General features: G+C 38.3%; 1 protein-coding gene across 1 annotated transcript; it reads right to left on the reverse strand.

Annotated features, from left to right (window-relative positions):
- Window positions 1-1,724: 1,724 nt before the first annotated feature.
- LOC125074113 (polypeptide N-acetylgalactosaminyltransferase 1-like) lies at window positions 1,725-21,005 on the reverse strand. Its single transcript, XM_047685340.1, has 20 exons — window positions 20,690-21,005; window positions 18,772-18,972; window positions 18,205-18,364; window positions 16,184-16,397; window positions 11,797-11,888; window positions 11,314-11,441; window positions 10,661-10,756; window positions 9,922-10,001; window positions 9,299-9,609; window positions 8,827-8,902; window positions 8,579-8,738; window positions 7,929-7,983; window positions 7,134-7,374; window positions 6,200-6,301; window positions 5,742-5,936; window positions 5,174-5,244; window positions 4,763-4,875; window positions 4,320-4,399; window positions 3,111-3,226; window positions 1,725-2,668 (listed from the first exon to the last, which is right to left on the reverse strand). Exons 1-20 carry the CDS (start codon window positions 21,003-21,005, stop codon window positions 2,473-2,475), a joined length of 3,003 nt encoding a protein of 1,000 aa, XP_047541296.1. The 3' UTR covers window positions 1,725-2,472.
- Window positions 21,006-22,158: the final 1,153 nt, after the last annotated feature.

Raw genomic sequence — 22,158 nt, forward strand, 5'->3', positions numbered from 1 at the left:
AAAAACTTCTAGAAAAATCTATTTATAATTTCAACCTTTACATTGATATGTATTAATGTCGGATCTTAATACTAATTAAATTGTCATTTATATAAATTTCGAAAAGACTAACGAATTTAAAGACAAACGATGATTCTTGAAAGCACACTTGGTTTCAAAAACTCTTAAAGTTAAAAACACATATAGATAAAGATTCAGTTGCACGCAAGTACGTGCACCAATCCCCCCCCCCCTCTCTATCAATGACGTAACCAGCCATTTTTGCACCCGGTGCGAGATTCTAGAAGCTGCTGATTCTAACTGCTGAATCTTTGCTAAATGCTCTAATCTTACAAACAGCTGTCAATAAAGTGTATTAAAATAACTATAAACAAATAAGAAATGTTTTTTTTTTTAAATAAGTATACAGTAATAGTAATTCTGTTCCTGATCTGGCCCTGTGCTCGGGTACCGCTTTAGTTACGATACTACACCACGTTTGAAAAAATCTTTGTAATTTTTAACTCATACTTTCGGAGTATAAAGTCAATAATAATATCATAACGCATACGATGGTCGTTAATATCAAAACGAGAAGATATACTAAAGTCTGACATACATTCTACATTTTTAGAAACGACAAAAACGTACGAATTTACGATAACAGTTCTTTAAATATGTTTTATTGGTATTCGTGAACCGGACATTATATGTAACTTAGTTAATGTCCCACAGATGAACACAGGACACTTCAAACAGAAAAAGAGTACTTAAGTATTAACGTTACCGCAACAAGATAGACTTACTATAAAACAATTTATATCATTGCAAAGAAAAATTATTCAACTTATAATAATAATAATATTATGTCATTTGAGCACCATCATTATGTAACTAAATAATTATACAATATTGCACTTAATTCTAGTTACTGAGAACCAATCGTGAAATACATATGCGATCAAGCTCTACCCACCATGCCCCCCCCCCTATTGGGGCGGCGGGGTACACATGTGGCAGAATTTCGTTGAAATTAGACACATGCATGTTTCCTCACGATGTTTTCCTTCACCGTCGAGCACGAGATGAATTATAAACACAAATTAAGCACATGAAATTTCAGTGGTGCCTGCCTGGGTTTGAACCCGAAATCATCGGTTAAGATGCACGCGTTCTAACCACTGGGCCATCTCGACTCTTTTTTTGATAACAAAGCATTGATTATTCATATGTCTAGATAGACTGTCAAAGGCGAGGAAGCATCGAAAATAGAGACCAACAGCTGACCTCGCAGCTTGGTACGACGTGAACTTGTTGCGAAAGCGGAAAGTCCGACACGACGAGGCGTCGGTACTGTGACATTAATTACAATAAGTTTTACATTTAATAACGTAGTAAAAGTCAAAACACATGAAACATCTTAACATATATGGGAAAGTAAATTTTTATTAAAAAAAAAAAAAATAAGCAACCTATGTATAATCTACATATAAAAATAACTTAAGTATACAAGTAACATACTGTACATCCCACTGGTGGGCTAAGGCCGGCTCTTTAGAGAGGGTTACGAAGTCAAAGGTAAGTCCAGCTAGGTAGTAGCAACGCTTAATATTGTTGTTTTGCGGTTAAAACAATACTAAATTGATCGGCAGTGATCATGTCGCTGGAAAAACACATTACGTGTCTCCCCTACATGAATTAGAGTAGGGGGGGGGGGGCTTGTGGGACTGGACTACCCACAAAAAAACAGCGTCACCCTCCGTCTTTTCAGGAGGCGTCATGGTCTTTCGCACGCTCCACCTCTAGTAGTAGTTACACCTCTAACCCTCTCGACCAAATACACGACCGCTCTTTGATTTCGCCTCTCTTTGACAATCCAAGTTTACAATAATACGTATAAAGAGTTACGGTACAGATATATTTTATAGAAGTCTAAATAGGACGGCATAGTTTCTATATAAAGCTTATTTATATCTAGAACTTAGTACATACAAATTTCCAATGTTAGGAAGGCAACATTGAAAAAGTAACAAATAATGTATTTTCGATTTCAAATGTCACTTTAATAAGAAAAAATAATCCCATACGCTCATATCTTAACATATTCGTCATATTTATTTCTGATTTCAACAATTATAACCTAACCCGACCTGAACCTTCGTCACGATTAACTCTGTCTATTAGTAAACACCGTGTGAACAAACATTCCGACTTTATTTATACGGAGAGACTTAAAGTGACATTTGAAAATGTCTTAGTTAGTTCTGCTTTTGGCCACGAATTCAAATGTGGCGCTGTTATATAAAAGCGCCAAGTATTAGGACTTAGCGTCAGCAAAACAATACAATATCGAACAAGAAAATAATTAGTTTTTATAAAATAAATATAATGAACAACTGCGTCAATTTAAATAAAATATATACATTTTTACTAAAAATTAATAGAACTTAAATTAATCAAGTGTTTTCGTAATATCGTCAACAAATAAAAATATCAATCCGAACTCGCGCTATCGGACTCGGACGAGTCGCCGTCAGTCCGGCCCGACAACACCATCTCCTTGTCTTTCTCACTCGTCGTATCTCCGTCTCGCTCGCTCTCTCTCTGCTCGTGTTCTGTGTCCGTGTCAGCGCGGTTGCGGACGGGAGTGAACGTGCTCGCTGGTATCATGAGCTCGCCGAGCAGATTACTGAAATACACACAAATAAAATAAAACAATAGTTTCGTTTAATTGTATAAAAATGCAATTATAAATTATGGACATTACAAAAGGATGGTTACTTATGTTTGCTAAGCGACCTCGTCTGTTAAGTTACTAGCAGATGTAAAAGATGATGTCTCAGATCAAATCAGAGGTCATGCTAATAAAAATTATTCGCATAATTCGCATTAATAGCATCATATTCTCCTGTTTGGGCATACAGACAGAAATATTTAGCGCTCAAGTTGGTGCGCAAACAATAGCGCACTATCCCAATTTAACACGACAGGAGAGGTCCAACGCTTCCAGAACTTTAAGTCCTTTCCGAAACAAGGGTTAAGTTAAGCGTTGCTAACTTCCAGGCTCCTGGTTGCTACAACAGAACGACAATTATTCGACAAAGTATACGTCGGATGGAAAATGAACTCACGCGACATCGTCCGCAGTGCGCTTCCTCCAGCGGAAGAACTCGTCACCGAAGTTGAAGGTGAGATTGCTTCTCATCACCACCTTCACCGGCGCGACGACTGTCGTACCACTTGCAACCTACACAAAATAATACTTAATTTGAAATCTTTTTAAAGCTAATGTCAATATTTTTATGGTTACAGGAACTCGAAATTCACGCCTGTCACATCAAGTTTAAAAATGGGGGGCGGGGTATATTGGTGTAACTGCAAAGCGCAGCTATTATAATAAAACCTTCTTCGAAACGCGTTGTATCTTCTCGTATAAGTTTTATGTATATTGGTTTAGCAGTTTCAGATGGGCATTACACAAAAATGTTTCCTTAACTTATTTTTATAGATTGCAAGATATTTTCACAAATAACATAGAAAACAAAGACGAACTTGTGACACCAAGTTTCCGGCTCCGCAAATTAATAAACCCCTTCTGTGGGCAAGATATTCGTTCATATAAAAAAAAAAAATTCAAGGATATTTGTAACTTTGCCAATTAAAACTAATATTATATACCCTACTTCTACTCCTTCGATTATACGAAGGAGTGAAGATATACAAAATTTAGATTAACATACTCCGTGCGATTTGCTAATAGTTTTGCTATATTATGTCTACAGGGTGTTCTTGACACATATATCTTTATTTACTTTTAAAGTTCAGATAACAGCTACACTGATATTTAAAATGATATTGTCACGAATACATGATAAATTTTATCAATTAATTGTCAAATGTTGTTTATTTTTGGTATGATGGCAAGTGGTCATCACCGCCCACAGACAATGAAGCTGTGAGAAATATTAACCATTCCTTATATCGCCAATGCGCCACCAACCTTGGGCACTAAGATGTTACGTCCCTTGTGCATGTAGTTACACTGACTAGCTGACCTATCAAACTGGAGTACAAAAATACTGAGTATTACTGTTTGGCGCATAAAACTATAATGAGTTTGTGGTACCTACTTAGACGGGCTTGCACAAAGCTCTACAACTAAGCCATTCATTTAATTATGTATATCATTTGAGAAGCAAATCAAGTACTAGTAAGTTAGGTTAGGTTTTCTAACGATGTTTTCTTTCACCAGTACGTTCAAATTTAGGGCAGCTTGCTCGGGTTTGAACTTCGGGTACAACTCAACCGGTCCGACCAATATCTAACTAAGCGTCACTCACCTCATCCGATGCGTACCCGTGCTCGGAGCCCCGCCTGTGCTCTGTTCTGTGCGTGATATTCCGACGGAAGCTGGACTTGCCTGATAATCAATTTACTATATATTATTATTACGATTTTATTTACACATTTTTATATAACAACGTCCCTTGACGTCCGTCCGTTTTTTTGTCGATTACTCCTTAAGGATTTCGGTTTTTACAATTATTTAGATATACAACTGGAAACGTTTGAGTAAACGATATCAAAATATACTTAATTCAAGGGGGCTTTTACAAACACTTTTGGCACAACCGGCTCGGAATGTAACTACTACCGAAAATAACCGGTAAGCTGCTCGGGGGACTTCCTAGGCCGCTAGGACAGCTATCGTCCCGTAACCCGTGAGTATCCACTAGCAAACGAGGCAGGCAGTCGGTCTGCACTTAATGAGTAAGATACGCACCAACGTGCCAGTTCTCGCTGGTGTCGTCTCGCCTCTCGGCGCTGGCCAGCATCGGAGCGCCCTCCGCGGACGCCACGGTGTCCACGCGCATCGAATCATCCCAATCGGCGACTCTGGAAACATATTCAATCTCTGTTGAGTAATTACATCTGATATTGATGTTGCGTGTGTATTGTGTATTATTATTGAAGATGTTCCGACTAGTCGTAAAAGCAGACCATCCGGTCGCATCCGTAGTCGGCGACTATTCGACGACTACACACACATGTGAATGGATGTTCGTATATTTAGATTCGGCATCGTTTGATGGATCACCACAAGAGTTGGTATATGTGTAAACGTGTTGTTTCATGGGGAAGGTTTTATAGACGCCAGGGAGGGGGGACGAGTAACCAAAGAGCTTAAGCTTACGTGGTGGGCGCGGCGCTGGCCCCCCCGCGGGGCCCGCGGATGCGCGGACGCTTTCGTTTCTTCGCCGCTCGCTGGAAAACAAGCAAATTTATTTTTTAATCCAAACTACCCGGTAGCAGGATTCAATTGATTGTATATTTGAACAAATAAAATCATGAAACATCGTTACATAGTGCAATTAAATCCTTTCCCCTGAATTGAAATTTGCAAATTCTAACTCCATACTTCTTTACCAGCTGTAGTCTTTTATAGAATACCCTAAAACTACCCTTTTATCTTTAATATTTTTGACGTCACCGACTGTTCTGTAGACATCAATATTGTTTAAAATTCAAAATTAATGTATTTCTTATATTATAGGCAACATTTTTAAGGTTTCGTGGCTGACCAAATTCAAAACTGCCAGGAATAGCAACAAGCACACAGAGGAGAAAAAGGTACTGCACTTTTTTGTCTCTGCCTGTTGCTATATAGATGAGTTACTAGGACTAGAAAGAGAAAGCAAGAGTGAGAGAAAGAATCCAGGCTGGAGCGCTGACTTTAGGCCCAGTCCGCATGTAATACATACGTGAGTGGTGGCCTTGGGCGTGACCTCCACGAAGTCCTCGATGATGATCTTCTGGTCGTGCGGGGGGGGCTCGACGTCGACGGCGCTGGCGATGTCGACGATGTCGGCGATGTTGGCGACGTCGACGGCGTTCGCGTCCTCGAGCGGTTGGATCTTTGGCTTCTTGCGTTTCCGTTTAATTTGTAGGATTGATTTCTAGGATGAATATTTAAGTTAAAATGATTTTACAGAGGCATGCGACGGGTACTTTTATCAAAGTGTAATACGAAAAATGTATTACGTGAAACAAAATGAAAATATACTTGATTCGAGTAGGCTTTATGTGCACTTTTGAATTGTCATTTTACACAACTGTTCTAAACGTAAAGCTACCGCTTCCGAATGCAGATTCTACCGAGAAAAACCGGCAAGAAACTCAGTTAATAATACAATCTGTTCACGTCACGCGCTTCACTCACCGCGGATTCCTCCTCGTGACGGGGCTCGGGAGTGTGGTCACGTTCTCTCTTCACCAGAGCCGACACCTTATTGTGTTCGAACACGCGACCGTTGTTGACCACCTTTAATTATACAAACGAAAAAAACGCATCAAATCTGAAATGGTCCAAGTATATCAAACCAAATCCCTTTATTCAATATAGAAGCATTACTTTTACTTATTGATAGTCAAATTAAACACAACCGCCGGTCCGGAAAAGATGATACCCTGACCTGAGAAGAACCGGCGAAAGAAACTCAGCGGGTCTTGTTTTTTTATTGTCAATATTATTACTTCCATATATTCAATATGAAAATAAATAGCCGGGAGATGATTGTAGTTTTGAGTATTAGCATTAGCAGCCTGTAAATTTTCCCACTGCTGGGCTAAAGGCCTCCTCTTCCTTTGAGGAGAAAGTTTAGAGCATATTCCACCACGCTAGGAATACACATGTGGCAGAATTTCGTTGAAATTAGACACATGCAGGTTTCCTCACGATGTTTTCCTTCACCGCCGAGCACGAGATGAATTGTAAACACAAATTAAGCACATGAAAATTCAGTGGTGCTTGCCTGGGTATGAACCCGAAATCATCGGTTAAGATGCACGCGTTCTAACCACTGGGCCATCTCGGCTCTAGTTTTGAGTATATTGTAAAAATTTAATTTCAATTTGTAATGAAACAAATGTAAAATAAGATGAGGTGGGAAGTTGTCTATTTCAAGCGACTTGACACTAAATTGGCGGCTTAGGGAACAACTTCATCATACACATAGTTATATGTCAATAAATACATCATCAAAAAAATCATGACGCACCTAAAGATGATGTACTGCAACATGGGGGGGGGGGGGCTTTGTTGCAAAATTTAAATCTAACCTGTGACGCTCATGATCGCAGGACGCTGGACTCACCTTAATATCCTTCTCATTGAGGATGGTAACCAGGTCCCTGACGAATGTATTGTTCGGGTACAGCCTCCTGTGCTTGCAGTAGACGTCCACCTCCAAGTGTTCCTCGGTATTGTTGGCGTCGCGCACCAGCTTCATAATGAACTTGTTCTTCTTGCTCTTCTTGTGCTTGTTCCTGTGCTTGTGCTTGTGTCGGCGGGTGGAATTAGGTTCCTCGTGATAGAGGAGGGATCGGGAGACTCGTCTGAAAGTTTTAAATTCAAATGTTAATAAAACTTTGTTGTTGAGTTAGGGGCTCAAAACTAAACTAAAATTTTTGGAATGATTTCTGTTACGCTTACAGCAGAGTGAACTGGCAGAAATCTTCCCATGAGGAAAAAGTATAAAGCCTCCTCCAGGCAACCTTATACTCTCATTCTATCTAGTATATTTTAGAGATAATCAATTTAAATGGGTATACGACCTCATTTATTAGAATGACAACAATAACACACAACGGGATTAGCGTTTTTTAGGTGGTGAGTTGGGAGACTTCAAGTGTAAATAATATAATTCGGGCACCGATTTCGTAATGATGGAAATAAAAAGATTCCATGGCGTAAATTAGACACATGCAGGTTTCCTCAAGATGTTTTCCTTCATCGCTGAGCACGAGATGAATTATAAACACAAATTAAGCTAATGAAAGTGGTGGTGGTAGTGGTGGTGGTGGTCTCAGATTTTTGTGAGATGCACCCACATTATAGTTTTATTTCATTAGTGTATTCTACACAATAGATATAATTATCCTTAACTAACCTTTGTCCTCTAAGTTTTCGCAATTTAATCTCTTGTTCGCTCAACTCCGGGTTATCTGCAACAAAAGGTGATTGACGAATGGTAACGAGGTCCAGTTCCTGCAGCGCCATCTAGCGAAACTTTACTCGGTGTAACCTTACTAGGCATCATCCACTCATAATATATTCTACTGCAGTTCTTAGTATTGTTGTGTTCCGGTTTCTAAGACTAAGAGAGTCAGCGTAACAAACACAGGGATATATATTTGGTTTGATTTCTTTGCCAACATTAGTTGCCACCAACATTGGCAATTAAGCGATGGCTAATATTCCTTAAAGAAATATCGCAATGAATAAATTATTTATAAATTGCGGACAGTACTTAGTGCGTAGGGACAGCAAAAAACTTATTAAACTCATTATTGAAATTATGTTAAATAAACAAGTAATCCAGTATTAACTATTATTACTTGGTGGTAGGCCTTTTTGCTAGGCCATCTGGGTAGGTACCATCAGGTAGGAAGTAAAGAATGGTTAATATGTCTTACAGCACCATTGTCTATGGGCGATGGTGGCCACTTACCAGGTGGCCCAATTGCTCGTTCGCCTACGTGCATGCACACTACACGATACGGCCGCGGCTCGTGGGTCGGGAGGAATAAGAGCAGTCACCGTCGAGATGGAAGTCGTTGAGCTCGCTGTAGTCGATGTCCCACAGCTGGGCGGCGGAGCGCCCGCAGCGCCGCGCGCGCGCCTCCTCGCCCACGCCCACGCTGAGGCACAGCCCGCTGTCCACGTGCTGCAGCTGCCGGCTGGGCAGGTAGCGCCATTTCTGTGGGAGTCGTTGAGGTTGCTTTCATCAGCGCCATGTTACAATCAAATGGGAAAGTAATCAGGTTCTATCGAAACGCATCACCGACCTGTCCTCGTTGTTTCCCGTGGCACGTCACCATCAAAACCCGTCTGCTCACGTCCTCGCCCATCTCACCCGTGTTCCTGAGGATTTCAATTTAAATAAATACTTACTAAACACGTAATTTTTCCTATCAATATAACAATGTTCTTCTATTTTTTTATCATCATCATCTCATCCATAATCGACAATGAGTGGACGGGATAGACCGTAGCGGGTAAATCTTCTAAGACACGTCACGTTTAGCCATGTTTCGTTACACGAGAGAGAAGAAAGTAATGACGTAAAGAGAACAAAATACACTAAAACAAAACGTACGTGCAAAAACAAAACATTTAAAACATTAATCGTTTTATTCTACTCAGAAACACAGCAGGCAAAAATAAAAAGGTAGTAAGAGTCACTGATGCTTTATAGCAGTTTAGACTGTAGAAGATACGACGATGAGTGGCTGATGAGAGGCTACCCCCGGCACCGACCTGGCGTACTGCACCTCGGCGCACTTCTCCTCGTCGCGCAGCTCCCCGCGCAGCGACAGCGCGAAGTGCTGCGTGGGCTCGAGGCGCGCGTGGCACGCGTACACGCCCAGCGCCGCCGCCTCGGCCTCGCGCTGCAGGCTGTCCAGGCACAGCCCGCTGCCGGCGTTGCGGAACCTGCCGAACCCGAACACGTCCCTCACGGGCACGAACTTCTCCCGGTACACGTTGTCGAGGTACCACTGGAAGCTCTTGCACTTCAACTTCTCGCGGAGGATGCGGCGGTGGGTCACGTCGCCGATCTTGGGGTTTTTCTGGAAAACACAGGACGAACATCCTTTCAATGTTCCCGCTGCTTCTTGTTCCCCCGTTCCTTCCCAGACGAAGACTTTCATTCGACACATGTAGACTTCCTCACGATGTTTGTGACTCCTCCACACATACATACATATATATATAAACATAAATAAATCGCGAGATTCAGTGGTCATTGTGAGCCCAATTATTGTCAACATCTTGAAGAGGCATTGACAACCACAAACTCTTTTACGAAGTTAAAAAGAAAACAGGTAATTCCAAATAAGGTATTTTTAGTGCTGTTAAAATCCAAAGATGCTATAACTTACCCTTAAATCAGGTCGATGCAGGTAGAACAGTTCCGCGTAATCATCCATCCATACTTCCGCCATACGCGCCGTGTTTATACCTTAAATACAAATATAATTATAGTAAACTTCAACAGTCTTGAGACTTTTGCATCAATGGACGTTTTACATGACTTCATAAATTTACAAGCTGAAACTGCGGTTTTAACCGCGCCAAGTTTATAAAACACAAACTTTCCACCCCCGTAGGGTATATCTACACCCTTTGAGGAACCTACCTGCCAAATTTCAAGTTCGTAGGTGTTATAGTTTCGCTTTGGTGATTAATCAGTGAGTGGTATTTCGCTTTTATATATAAGAAGAGCCGAGATGGCCCAGTGGTTAGAACGCGTGCATCTTAACCGATGATTTCGGGTTCAAACCCAGGCAAGCACCACTGAATTTTCATGTGCTTAATTTGTGTTTATAATTCATCTCGTGCTCGGCAGTGAAGGAAAACATCGTGAGGAAACCTGCATGTGTCTAATTTCAACGAAATTCTGCCACATGTGTATTCCGCCAACCCGCATTGGAGCAGCATGGTGGAATATGCTCCTAACCTTCTCCTCAAAGGGAGAGGAGGCCTTTAGCCCAGCAGTGGGAAATTTACAGGCTGCTAATGCTAAAATACTTAATATGGAAATAATAGTTTATTTCATGTTAAAAACAGTCACATAATTTTACCTTTGAATCATGTTTTAATCTCAAACAAATAACATACCGTGAGTGTCTGTATGAGCGGGCAGGCCGTAGGGATGGAAGCTGCGGAACACGTGACCCACGCGAGAGCACGGGATCGTCTCCAGAGTGCCTCCACCTAAGTTAGGAAGTGAGATAAACCTATTTAGATGACTTGCAAAGAGCTTTATTCTACGACTTAATTTGGGGTCGATGCGTTTATTCTGAATGAAATAATCTGAAACACTTGCGACCAACCTGACCTGCTTTGTTCAGCTTGTACGCTGCCTGACTGACTATAGGAAAACTCTTAATGTGTACTTATAAAATCGTTTATTCTAACTCTCTATCAACGCGACATCTAAAACCAGGGCCGGAACCATCTAAGCGCCCCGGGCTGGTCTTGCATTCGGCATTATATGACCAGGATTAGGAAGGTCAAAGAAAACATGGGACGAGCTTTTTTTCGTACATAGCGAGCGTAATTGCAGCGGGTCGAGTACCGACTCTAAAGTATAGAGTGTATGTAGGGCGGGAGGCAGGACAGATCTCTGACCAACCACGTTTTATAACGTTTTTTTTTTGGAATTAAGTGAGACGTGGGAGAGGCATGAAATTTACCCGTATAAATAACACATATTAAGAACCCCCTCCCCCCTTCTTTACTTTGATGTAAATAACTTAAATATTACTCACATTGCCAGATCCTAAAGGACATTTCCAAGTTCTCGCCCCCCCATCCGGCCATTTGTTCGTCGTAAGCTCCCAGCTCCCAATAGTACGCTCGGTTAATAGCGAACAAGCCACCGGCCATTGTTGGTGACCTAAAAAGGAGAAAGGGATTCAAACAACCAAGCGATGATTCGACGTGAATTTTACGGAATACTATTGACTTTTCAAATGAAAACATCGTGAGGAAACCTGCATGTGTCAGATGAATGTCTGCCACGTGTGTAGTTACCATGCGGTGGAATGACCTAGGAACGTTTTCCTCAAATAGTCGAGGAGTCTTTACCCCAGCAGTAGGACATTTTGCTGTTACTTTTAGCTCTCATGTTTTTTGACATATTTTTATTAATACTTAAGTTTGTCTGTTTATGTTCAAATAGCTAGCATATAATAACAATTATCATCTCTCATATATATTGACTAAGGTGCCAATTAATGTAATAATCTTACCAAGTAGGTGCTATGTCAGAGCCCCGTCTTTTCTTCTCCCGTTCCGGCACATCGATCCAAGTAAAATGTCCCATAAACGTGAAACCTCCCACCTACGCATCATAGAGATAATTATTTAAAAAAAAAAAAAACAACAGTACAAATAAAACAGACTTCATACAATAACGGCCTCAATTATACACGTTTGGCGGATGTATGGAATTCTATTCAAAATTAGTGAAAAGACTAGCAAATGAGCTACCAAGAGGGAGTGTGCGATCGCCTATACCCATTTGTGATCTCCATCGCGCCCCCTACCTTGGGAACTAACATATTATGTCCCTTGTGCCTGTAACTATCTCATCATTCAAACCGGAACTCAAAAACACTGTTGCGATTCTTTGGTAGAGTTTCTGATGAGTGGTTTAAACGTAACCAGGTTACATACAGTCCAAGTACCTATCAAAGTTCTATATAGTTCTATCTTTTTTAGGAACCTGTGGTAATGGAACTTATCTGGAGGGGATAGATTCCTTGAGACCACATTAAATTTAGTAGAGCTATTCTGTAAGAACAAACTCGAAGTTCATCGAACAGGAGCATGATAAGTCAGAATGAAACCAATGATTAGGATACAAGTATCAAAATGGCGTATCAATGAAGTCGATTGTCAATTATCACGAGTGAGATACGAAGTGAAATCTTACAGAATAGCACTTCTGGTTTATCTGAATGTTAATTACGTTTAATATATACAATCATGCAAGTAACTAAAAACAATTTACATTACTAAAACAACTTCTCACACACCGAATAAAGAAATTAGTACACATATACAAAACTAACTACGAAAAGCTGACATATATGATAAATTATATATATTATACTTACGTGTTACGATCCGTTAGTTAAAACTAACCGCACAATTATTATTTAATCTAAATATAATTCATTCAAGGAGGCTCGTAAAATTAATTTGATTCGTCGTGTTACACTATTGATTAATTTTTATTATTTAAAGTAGACTGCTTATAAATACCAAGGTCCCAGATCGACCTAGACGTTCTATCAACGACTATAGAGGCGGTTTTTGCCTGGCAAGACGGCAGAACACGTCAAGGGCCGAGGTGCGATCGCATTGGAGACATCATCATTCGGAGTCCAAGATATTAGATTGTTGTAGTGTGAATCGATATTATTTCATAATATTTAATTTGAGTAGTACCTTGATTATCCGAACCTCAATTATCCGAACGCTGACTTAGTTTATCCGAACGTTGACTTAGTTTATTGACTATTGTTTTTTTTTAATAATACATCTATTTATATATTATAAAGTGTATGTCGAATTTGAATAAACTGTACTGTTTTTATGGGAACAAGTTTTGTTTTTGTTTGATGTTGGCCCAGAGTAGCCAAACTTCGATTATCCAAACTAGTCTCGGTCCAAATTAGTTCGGATAACCGAGGCTCTATTGTATTTACAAGCTGATTTATTCCAGTGGTTAGAACGTAAATCTTAACCTATAAGTGCAAGTTCAAATCCAGACATAATCAGAAGTTTTATTTGCTTAATTTATATTATTATTTATCTCGTGCTCAGTTGAATGAAATTCTCATGCATATGTCCCAACTGGCGCTGGAGCAGTGTGCTGGATTTAGCTCCAAGCCTTCTCCTCAAAGGTGGCCTCAGCCCAGTATTGGGACATTCATAGGATGTCATCTTTAATGTTTGTAACATTATTACATAAGGAGAGCGTTTCAATTAAATTAATTAATATTAAAAATGTTTTCCAGGACCATGCTATAAGACGTATCAAAGAGCACATGTATGGGCGCAAACACAGATGTACTCTCTATTACCTCTCATCGAGGATTTACTTGCTGGTAGAGCTTTGTGCAAGCCCGTCTGGGTAGGTACCACCCACTCATCAGATATTCTACCACCCCACAGCAGTACTCAGTATTGTTGTGTTCTGGTTTGCAGGGTGAGTGAGCCAGTGTAACAACAGGCACAAGGGACGTAACATCTTAGTTCCTCAGGTCGGTGGCGCATTGGTGATGTAAGGAAACGTTAATATTTCTTACAACGCCATCGTCTATGGGCGGTGGTGACCACTTACCATCAGATGGCCCATTTGCTCGTCCGCCTACCGATATCATAAATAAAAAAGTCACATATCCGATACGATCGGTAAGTGTTCAAAATTCTGGAATCTGTCTAGACTATAACCAATAATCCTTACAAATTACAGAGACATATCGCGAATCTCTATCTCAAATCCTATTTACCAACAGAACGTCGTAATTCCTCTGTTTTCAATAATAAATAGATCATTTTAATATTGGACTGTTCATATATTATAACGTGCCGTTCTATTTGCATTGTTTAAACTTATCAATGAATTCCCACTGTTAGTATACAATTCTCACGCAGCACATTTTTTAACAATAAGACTATTGAGGCGTGATTTTTAATTGTTCTGGTAATGTTGGAAACGATTGTCACGCTTATTGTGTATCGTGGTTAGTTTGCACGGCTGCAGATCTAGAGGTCTTCGGTTGGGTTAATATCCGAAGGTGTATTCTTGATTTATAGTTTATTAGCGTTTAATAAATGAGGCATATTATTCAACACAAGATTAAACTTTCAAACAGGATACATTATATATAATTTTATTTAACAAATATTTCAAATTTTGGTAAAGAGTGACTACTGTATTTCTCGCCGGTTCTTCTGGGAAGAATCTACATTCCGAACCTATGGTAGCTAGATTGTAGGTAAAATTACAATTCAAAAATGCTTGTACAAGCCTACTTGAATGAAGTATATTTCAATCTGATTTGATTTTACTAGCGTGCGCCGTATACGTGTGAAAACTCATAATCAGTGGTATATGTACGACTACACAAACGATTTACAGGCAAGGGTCTACCCATGCGAGAGGGACGGGTATATAAATACACTTTCGTTTCGATTCGTTTAAATCTTTCCGTAGTGTTATCGCTCACACGCAGTTAGTATCGAGTACAAATTTATTATACAGATAAAAAATATATTCTTCTATAAGCGTTAGTACGTTAGCAGTATCGGAACTGATTAGTGCCACCACCTAAACTCAGCTTGACTCAGCCTGACCTGGAACTGCTGAGCGGCATCTAGCTGAAAGGTCGTCTGATCGATTACATCTATCAGTGGCGTTAGGACCGCATCCCTTTTATGTCTTATCCTTTGTAAGAGCGGTCTCAGCCAATCAGCGCCCGCCTCGCAGTGCGCGTCGAGGAACACGAGCACGTGTCCGCGGGCCGCGCGTGCGCCTGTTATGCGCGCGCGCATTAGACCTTGCCTGCGTTTTATTTTATCTGATCTCAATATATTGTATATACCTATTATTTTTTTATATTGTTCGTACAGATGTATGACTCCACTCCACCTGATGGTAAGTGGAAGTGGAGTCCAAACGCGAAGACGACTAGTACAGTCAGCTAGAATGAGGTGCACTAGTCACCCTCACCATGCGAGCCCGCAAGATGCCTCGTTTGAAGTCACCCAGGTTATAAGAGGAGGGGAACACGTGTGCTGATAAAGAGCTCCATCCTTTGGCGGTGCGACAAAGAAAAGAGTTGCCAAATAAAAATAAAAATAAATTGCCTATATACATTTACAGCTTTACTTACATATTTATTATAAATAAAAGTTTTTGAAATCGATAAATCTAATACTGCTAGTTGCCTTATACAAAATTGTCACGAGCTAAACTACAAGTTTATCCAAACCCGAATCAAAAAACAATTGACAACAAAAACGTCAAACGGAAAAACAAGAGAGGCAAATATATTTACAAGTTAATAAACAAAAGAAAAAACAACTAAAAAAGCAAAAGCAAACGAACGCGAAGAATGAAACAGTGTTGCAAACAATACAATACAATGGACACGTGATGTCGGTGAAAACATAGATAAGAGTGTTGAGGAAACATTTTGGTGCCTTTTTATTACAAACAGTGTGGAAAAACTTAATCGGACCGATTTATACAAGGAAGTATCGCCTTTAAATATAAATGTTGTTCAAGGGGAAATTAATCAAGAATTCTGTCTTCTTCCATCGTATATTAAATCAATGGTGACAGAAAGAGACAAAAGTGTCCAATTAATCATCCTCCAGACATCGTTTAATATAGGGCTTTGCATAGATTGCATTTTTTGTCTATAATTTTGACGGATTGGATGTCATAACTCAATTATTCGTTTTTTTTAATTTTCAATTAAGTATTAGGTATTTAATTAAAAGTTTTTTTGGGATCCCCCAGAGTACCATTTTAGGTCCGTCATTATTTACAATGTATAAGTAAGGTAAAAAAGAAGCAATAAACAAGTAAACACAAAAAAACGCTGCAACAAACGGCACCTGAAACGTGACAGGATCTTGGACGCTGTAGTAGAAGTTTGAAGCTTCGATGACATCAATGATCGGTACGACCACAGCGTGAGGGAAGTCTTTGACTCTCTGCAGGAGTGGCCTCAGCCAATCGATTTGAGCTTCGCAGTGCGAGTCTAGAAACACTAGCACGTCACCTGCCGCGTACCTCGCGCCCGCCAGTCGTGCTCTCGTTAGACCCACACTGTTTAGCCGTGAACAATATATATATTTAGTTGACACGGAGATAAAAGAAGATTTAAAAGAAAGAATAGAACATAGTCTGTACTACACATAAAATTAATTTACTCTACAAATAACAACTACATAAGTTACGAGTATAATTACATCAAGACAATGATTTAATAACAGACAACAACTGTAATTAATTAATGATCCTAATACTAATTACATTTATACGTCAAAAGAAAATAAACATGTACAACAATAACATTTACTATGACATGAAATATTTTATTTATAATAGGAAATTGGACTCGCGGAAGGGCCACGTGTTGGTAACCACTGCCTCTAGACATTGGTACAATAAGTACTATAATGTTGGCCTTGGGTTGGGTAACCAACCTTCAAACCGGAACAATACAGTAAAAGGTAGTGTTATTTAGTAGAATAAATGAGGAGTGGTTGGTACATAACAGAACAAATCCCTTTCACTGAGTATACATAATTTGAAAAATTAGAAATGATTACAGATTCCAACGTCAACAATCATCTAGATTAGTCTATAACAAGATTGTAGGAATGGCTGCGTTGGAGACTAGATTTTTATCATATTTATATATTTGGCAAACAAAATAAATCATGAAACCAAATCGGCGATAATAACAATTATGCCGCAACAAAAATATATGTAATTTTTTCTTGACTTCACGTAAATCAAGCTGATTTATCTCTCTCCCTTGCTACGATAATGTATTTTGAATGACACGTATACATAGATTACCACAATTATTAACTACAACAAACAAATAAAGCTACCCTTACAATTCACATTTCAATTACAACAAACCCAGCAACGAACGATTAAACATCCCTAGCTACGCAAAATCACCTCGAAATTCGAAATGTTCCCAGGTTGATATTCGAAAGTGTCTTGTTCTAAGAGATCTATGATTGGTGTGACGACGGCCTTTCGATTCTCTTTGATACGTTGTAACAGCGGCCTGAGCCAATCCATGACGCCTTCGCAATGGGAATCAAGGAAAACCATAACGTCACCGATGGCGGTACGAGCACCAGCGTGACGAGACTGAGTTACGCCTACCCTGTGCAAAGGTTAACTGATGATACTTCGAAGAATATGTTTTAGGAAATATAAGGAATAACAAAAGAGAAATTAAGAATAATATCTAAATAATTATTTAAAGATATAATTAAATCGCCTGCCCAATTTCAAATGCTCATCTTCGGCAATCATCAGAAAAGCGATTGAGACCACACTTCGCAAACTCTTCCAGATTCAAGAGCTATTATTTATATTTTTCTGAACTAACCGATCTTAGTTTTTGAATTTAAGCAGCCGTTTTATAATATAATATTCACTTAAATAACACTTAAATTAAAAGATTATATCTCCGACGACGTGCTGTGTGATATAGATGATGGCCTCCTGACCAATTGCTGTTAAAGCGGCCAATTTCAACGGAGCCTTCTTAACAGGCAACATTATAGTCCAAAAAATATATATGCAAAAGGCTATGCACTCTGCATTCCCTAACTTCTGGACAGGACGATAATTTGCCCGAACTGAAAAGGAGTAAAGGCTTTACGTGCTCTGCGAGACACCGAATTCTAAGATTGGATATTTAAAATTACACGATGTATGTTTCTTATCACAGAGCTCGAACTCAAACCAAAGTTCCAAAAAAGTTGGAACCTGTATTAGGATCAAATTTAATTTATTATTGACTTTAGTAATAATAGTACTATTGTTAAAAACTGAATAAATAAATAGTTTAAATTTTAAGCTAGGGTACAAATAGAACACTCACCGATCCGGTAATCTCAATATACGTATGAGATCTGGAGGTAGGCGCGTGCGCACGTAATGACTAAGTTTACCCTTCAGCTCTGGTAGCGTAGAGTTATCGTCCACCAAGATTATCTCCTTGAGATATACGTACGGGGACTTTTCGTCTTGACCAGGGTAACCTAGAGAAATAAATACATATTATATATAAAAAGAAATATTTTTACGGCAAATAAATAGGCAGTGGAGAAAAACATCGTGAGGAAACCTGGATGTCTCTAATTTCAACGAAATTCAGCCACATGTGTATTCCACAAACCCGCATTGAAGCAGCGTGGTGATTTTCATCGAACATATGCCTTTCTAAACCATTACCTTCTGTGGCAAAATACAAATTAATAGGATAATCCAGCGGTGCTTGACCGGATTTGAAACCAGAATTGTCGGTTAAGATCTTAAGCCGAGATGGCCTTGTGGTTAAAATACCTCATTCTAACTACAGGCCCATCTCGGCTCGTTTTACTAAATCCTAATGTTGGTATTGGAATTACAGCCCAGAAATAAAACGACAAATATATGTTTAACTCACCCAACCTCATGGTGTCTCCAGTTTCCCTGTTTATATAATTTGCCTTAGCGTACCACGGGTTGTCTCTGCGCGCACTGTTCAGAACGCTCCATATCGTACGAATCACTACAGAGTAGGGTTCATTGTGGAATATCAGTATAACAGAGGCGGATGGCAGTTCTGCGTCGTATACAACTCTCTGGCACGCTGGGTTGCGGTAATCTATTAATAAAACAATTGTATTTTATTAGTTTATTATTGAAGCGAGAGATAATCTATCTAAAGCTGCCTTAACAAGTTTCTACATAATCAGTCATTAAGGAAAGCGTTGAATAGCATTACAAACCCTTAAACCTTCACCCGGGTTGCAAGTCCCGGGAAAAGCTCGGAGTTTCACCTTTTGCACGATAAACCCGCGTGGTGAATCAATGGAGTGCTAAGCTTGTCTCCCACTATGCCCAACGGTTAGTACGAGAACGTAAAACAGTTGAAACCACGCGAATAAGCTTACATATCATTGGCAATGAAATTAGCAATGTAACATAGCTCGGTGTAGTTTAAGAAAAACTATTTAGTTACGTTGACTCAACAAAACAAACCTTAATCTAATCCAGTAATTGTCAGCCTGCAAGTGTCCAAGTATATACTACTATACAATATTCACGAGTTAATTGCGGTTTGGTTAAAATATAATCAGGATCGTATCATAAGTGATATAATAAGTTGAAATTGCCTCTCTGTTACCATTAAGCTGAAGTGATCTTTTATGAGGGACAGTCATTGCTGGATCGGAATAGACTTGGGAATTTATCTTTATCATTACAAGATAGTTAAATTGGCTCCTAGAATAGTTCCATACATTCTCTTATTTAGAGAAAGGTGAAATTATCAGTATGGAGATATGAACTCCAAACTTTCTATTTAAGAGGACAATTGATTGTCTTGTGGTAGAATATTTATATTTGAAATGTTGGAAAAGAAAAACACCATGGTAGTTTGCAATATAACAATCGATGAGTGTGTGCGTTTAAGAAAGATTTTTGATTTACTTTGTTTTTATTGAGTTTCTAGCTGTTTCTTTAGATAGAATCTACTTTCTACTTTCTGAGCCGGTAATAACTTTATAATTAATATAATCCTGCAAAATAACTGAAAGAACTTATAAAAGCTTTATCGATTTAAGTATATTTTGATTCAACCTACTATATTTATTCAGATTAAATACTTGAAATACTTTGGTAATTTAAGGGTTTATCATATAATGCCTGATATAACGAACCATTCATCGAGTTTATGGCTACGATAGATCAGGGTTTCAGGTTAAAGAATTTAAAGAATATTTGTATCAATTTAAGCGAAAGACTACCTTTTAAAATATTTTTTAGTAAACATAATCAAAGCCAATGACGGTGATTTTAGGAAACTTGAATATATTCATTCTAAATATTTCTTAAAATGTATTCCCTATTTGTGAATCGGATCAAAGATCTACACATAAGTTAATTTAATTATGGTATAGTTATTTTTAGAAAACTTATATATATATATATATATATTTTAATTTATATTGGAAACCATATTTATCTTCAATTACTTTCTTCTATGCTATTTACCTTAATTACCATGAATATTAATTACGGTTCCATTTAAATATGATGAATTATATTGTTAATATAGTTCAATTTAATAAAACTTGATAAAGAACGAATCTTATTTCATGGCAATTAATATTAATGTGTGATTTCGCTGATAAAAATTTTAAAAGTACTTTAAATCCTGTTTTAATTTGACAATCATGAACTCAATGAAATTCGAAATAAGTTATTGATATTGTATAAAAGAAATTGAACCTAATATATGGCATTAATTTGCTTAAATTATAAACGACAGGAAATAATCGTACCGGCAAAACGTCTAACTGTATATTATAAGTTCATACCTTTTAAAGTTCTATTGTAAGCAATTCGATCGCTTAGGTAAACGTTTATGGCCAATTTCTTCTCAGACTCCTCGCCTAGACGTTTCGCTTCACCGATCAAATGTGCGGCTACACCGCCTTCTCCTAAGCCAGTAATAATACGAGCCTCATCCTCCAGAATTTCTTTTTCATACTCATCTTCTGGATCGTAAAGTTGAGCGCCAGCTGATCGTTTCCCTCCGCGCCAATGTTCGAATAAACTCAATATTGTCACAACTAATATAAGAAAGAAAGTTACTTTTGCCGCATGATAGCACTTGCGAACCGGCAAATTCATTTTTTTGAATAAAGTACAAAGCCGCGCGTGCTTTACAAACAACAGCTAGGTTGACACTGACGTTTGCATGTTTACGAACAATTTTCTTAAACAGGAAGGCCGAAAGTAAACATGTCGTTCGGCCTAATCCTGTTTTGGTGATTCGAATTTTGCCATTAAAAATAACTGCGTTTAATTCGAAAAAGAGAAGCATTTTTCAGCATTGTATTGAATTGGGACCTGAAAGTAATTTCAAACATTTTTTCTTTCGTGAAACAATTGTTATCCTGATTTTTAGAATCCTTTTTTAATTTTTTATGTACAAGTCAATGAAATAAAGCTTGCTTGTTGGATCGGAATGAAATTATTTGCAAATATTACGGTATTTATACAGAAACTTATAATATCATTAACCAATAAAATCATTCAAATAGATATTTAGAATTTGTCCAAAAGAAACGCTTAAATTTATATCATTTACATTTAACTAATTAAAAATTGCAAATAATTTGATATTGAAAAGTAAATTAAACATTAGATTTTCCTACCAATAGAGAAGACTTAAGACTTCAGACACTTAGAAATTAATGTTATTCACCCATATGTGATGAATATCTACTCGTCATTGTCACTAGAACTCACCAATTCAAATTATTAAAAAAGGAAATATTGAATGACTGATGAGTGTGTGAAATTCGGGCGTATTTAACGTCTAGTAAAAAAACCCCTTTAAATAAGTATTTCTTATATGTATATACTGGATGGGTATCGGATGAACATTAGATTATATACGGTATATTTTGTTTAAAAAAGTCTACTCTAATGTCACCAAATACAAATCGTCTATTTTGACGTGTAGAAGAATATACACAAATGATATAAAAGCTGAATCCGCGTGGTTCAATTTGTGACGAAAATCCTTCAAGAACTTGCATACAATCCCTCATTGACAACTTTAGTAGATATGTGTAGGCTCTTTTCTTGAAGGTTATCGAACCGGCGAAAGGCGGGCAAACAATGTCTTAAAAATTACGCTGTTGCGGATTTTCGAACATCAAGCTGGTGCGGATGAATGTTGGAATTCTAACACGATGTCCGAAGGTGAAATCAGCAGCCGGGATTAATCCAAGCAATCCTAAAATACAACAATGTTTTTATATTTATGAATTTATAA

Source organism: Vanessa atalanta, chromosome 27 (genome assembly GCF_905147765.1).
Source record: "Vanessa atalanta chromosome 27, ilVanAtal1.2, whole genome shotgun sequence".
NCBI lineage: Eukaryota > Metazoa > Arthropoda > Insecta > Lepidoptera > Nymphalidae > Vanessa > Vanessa atalanta.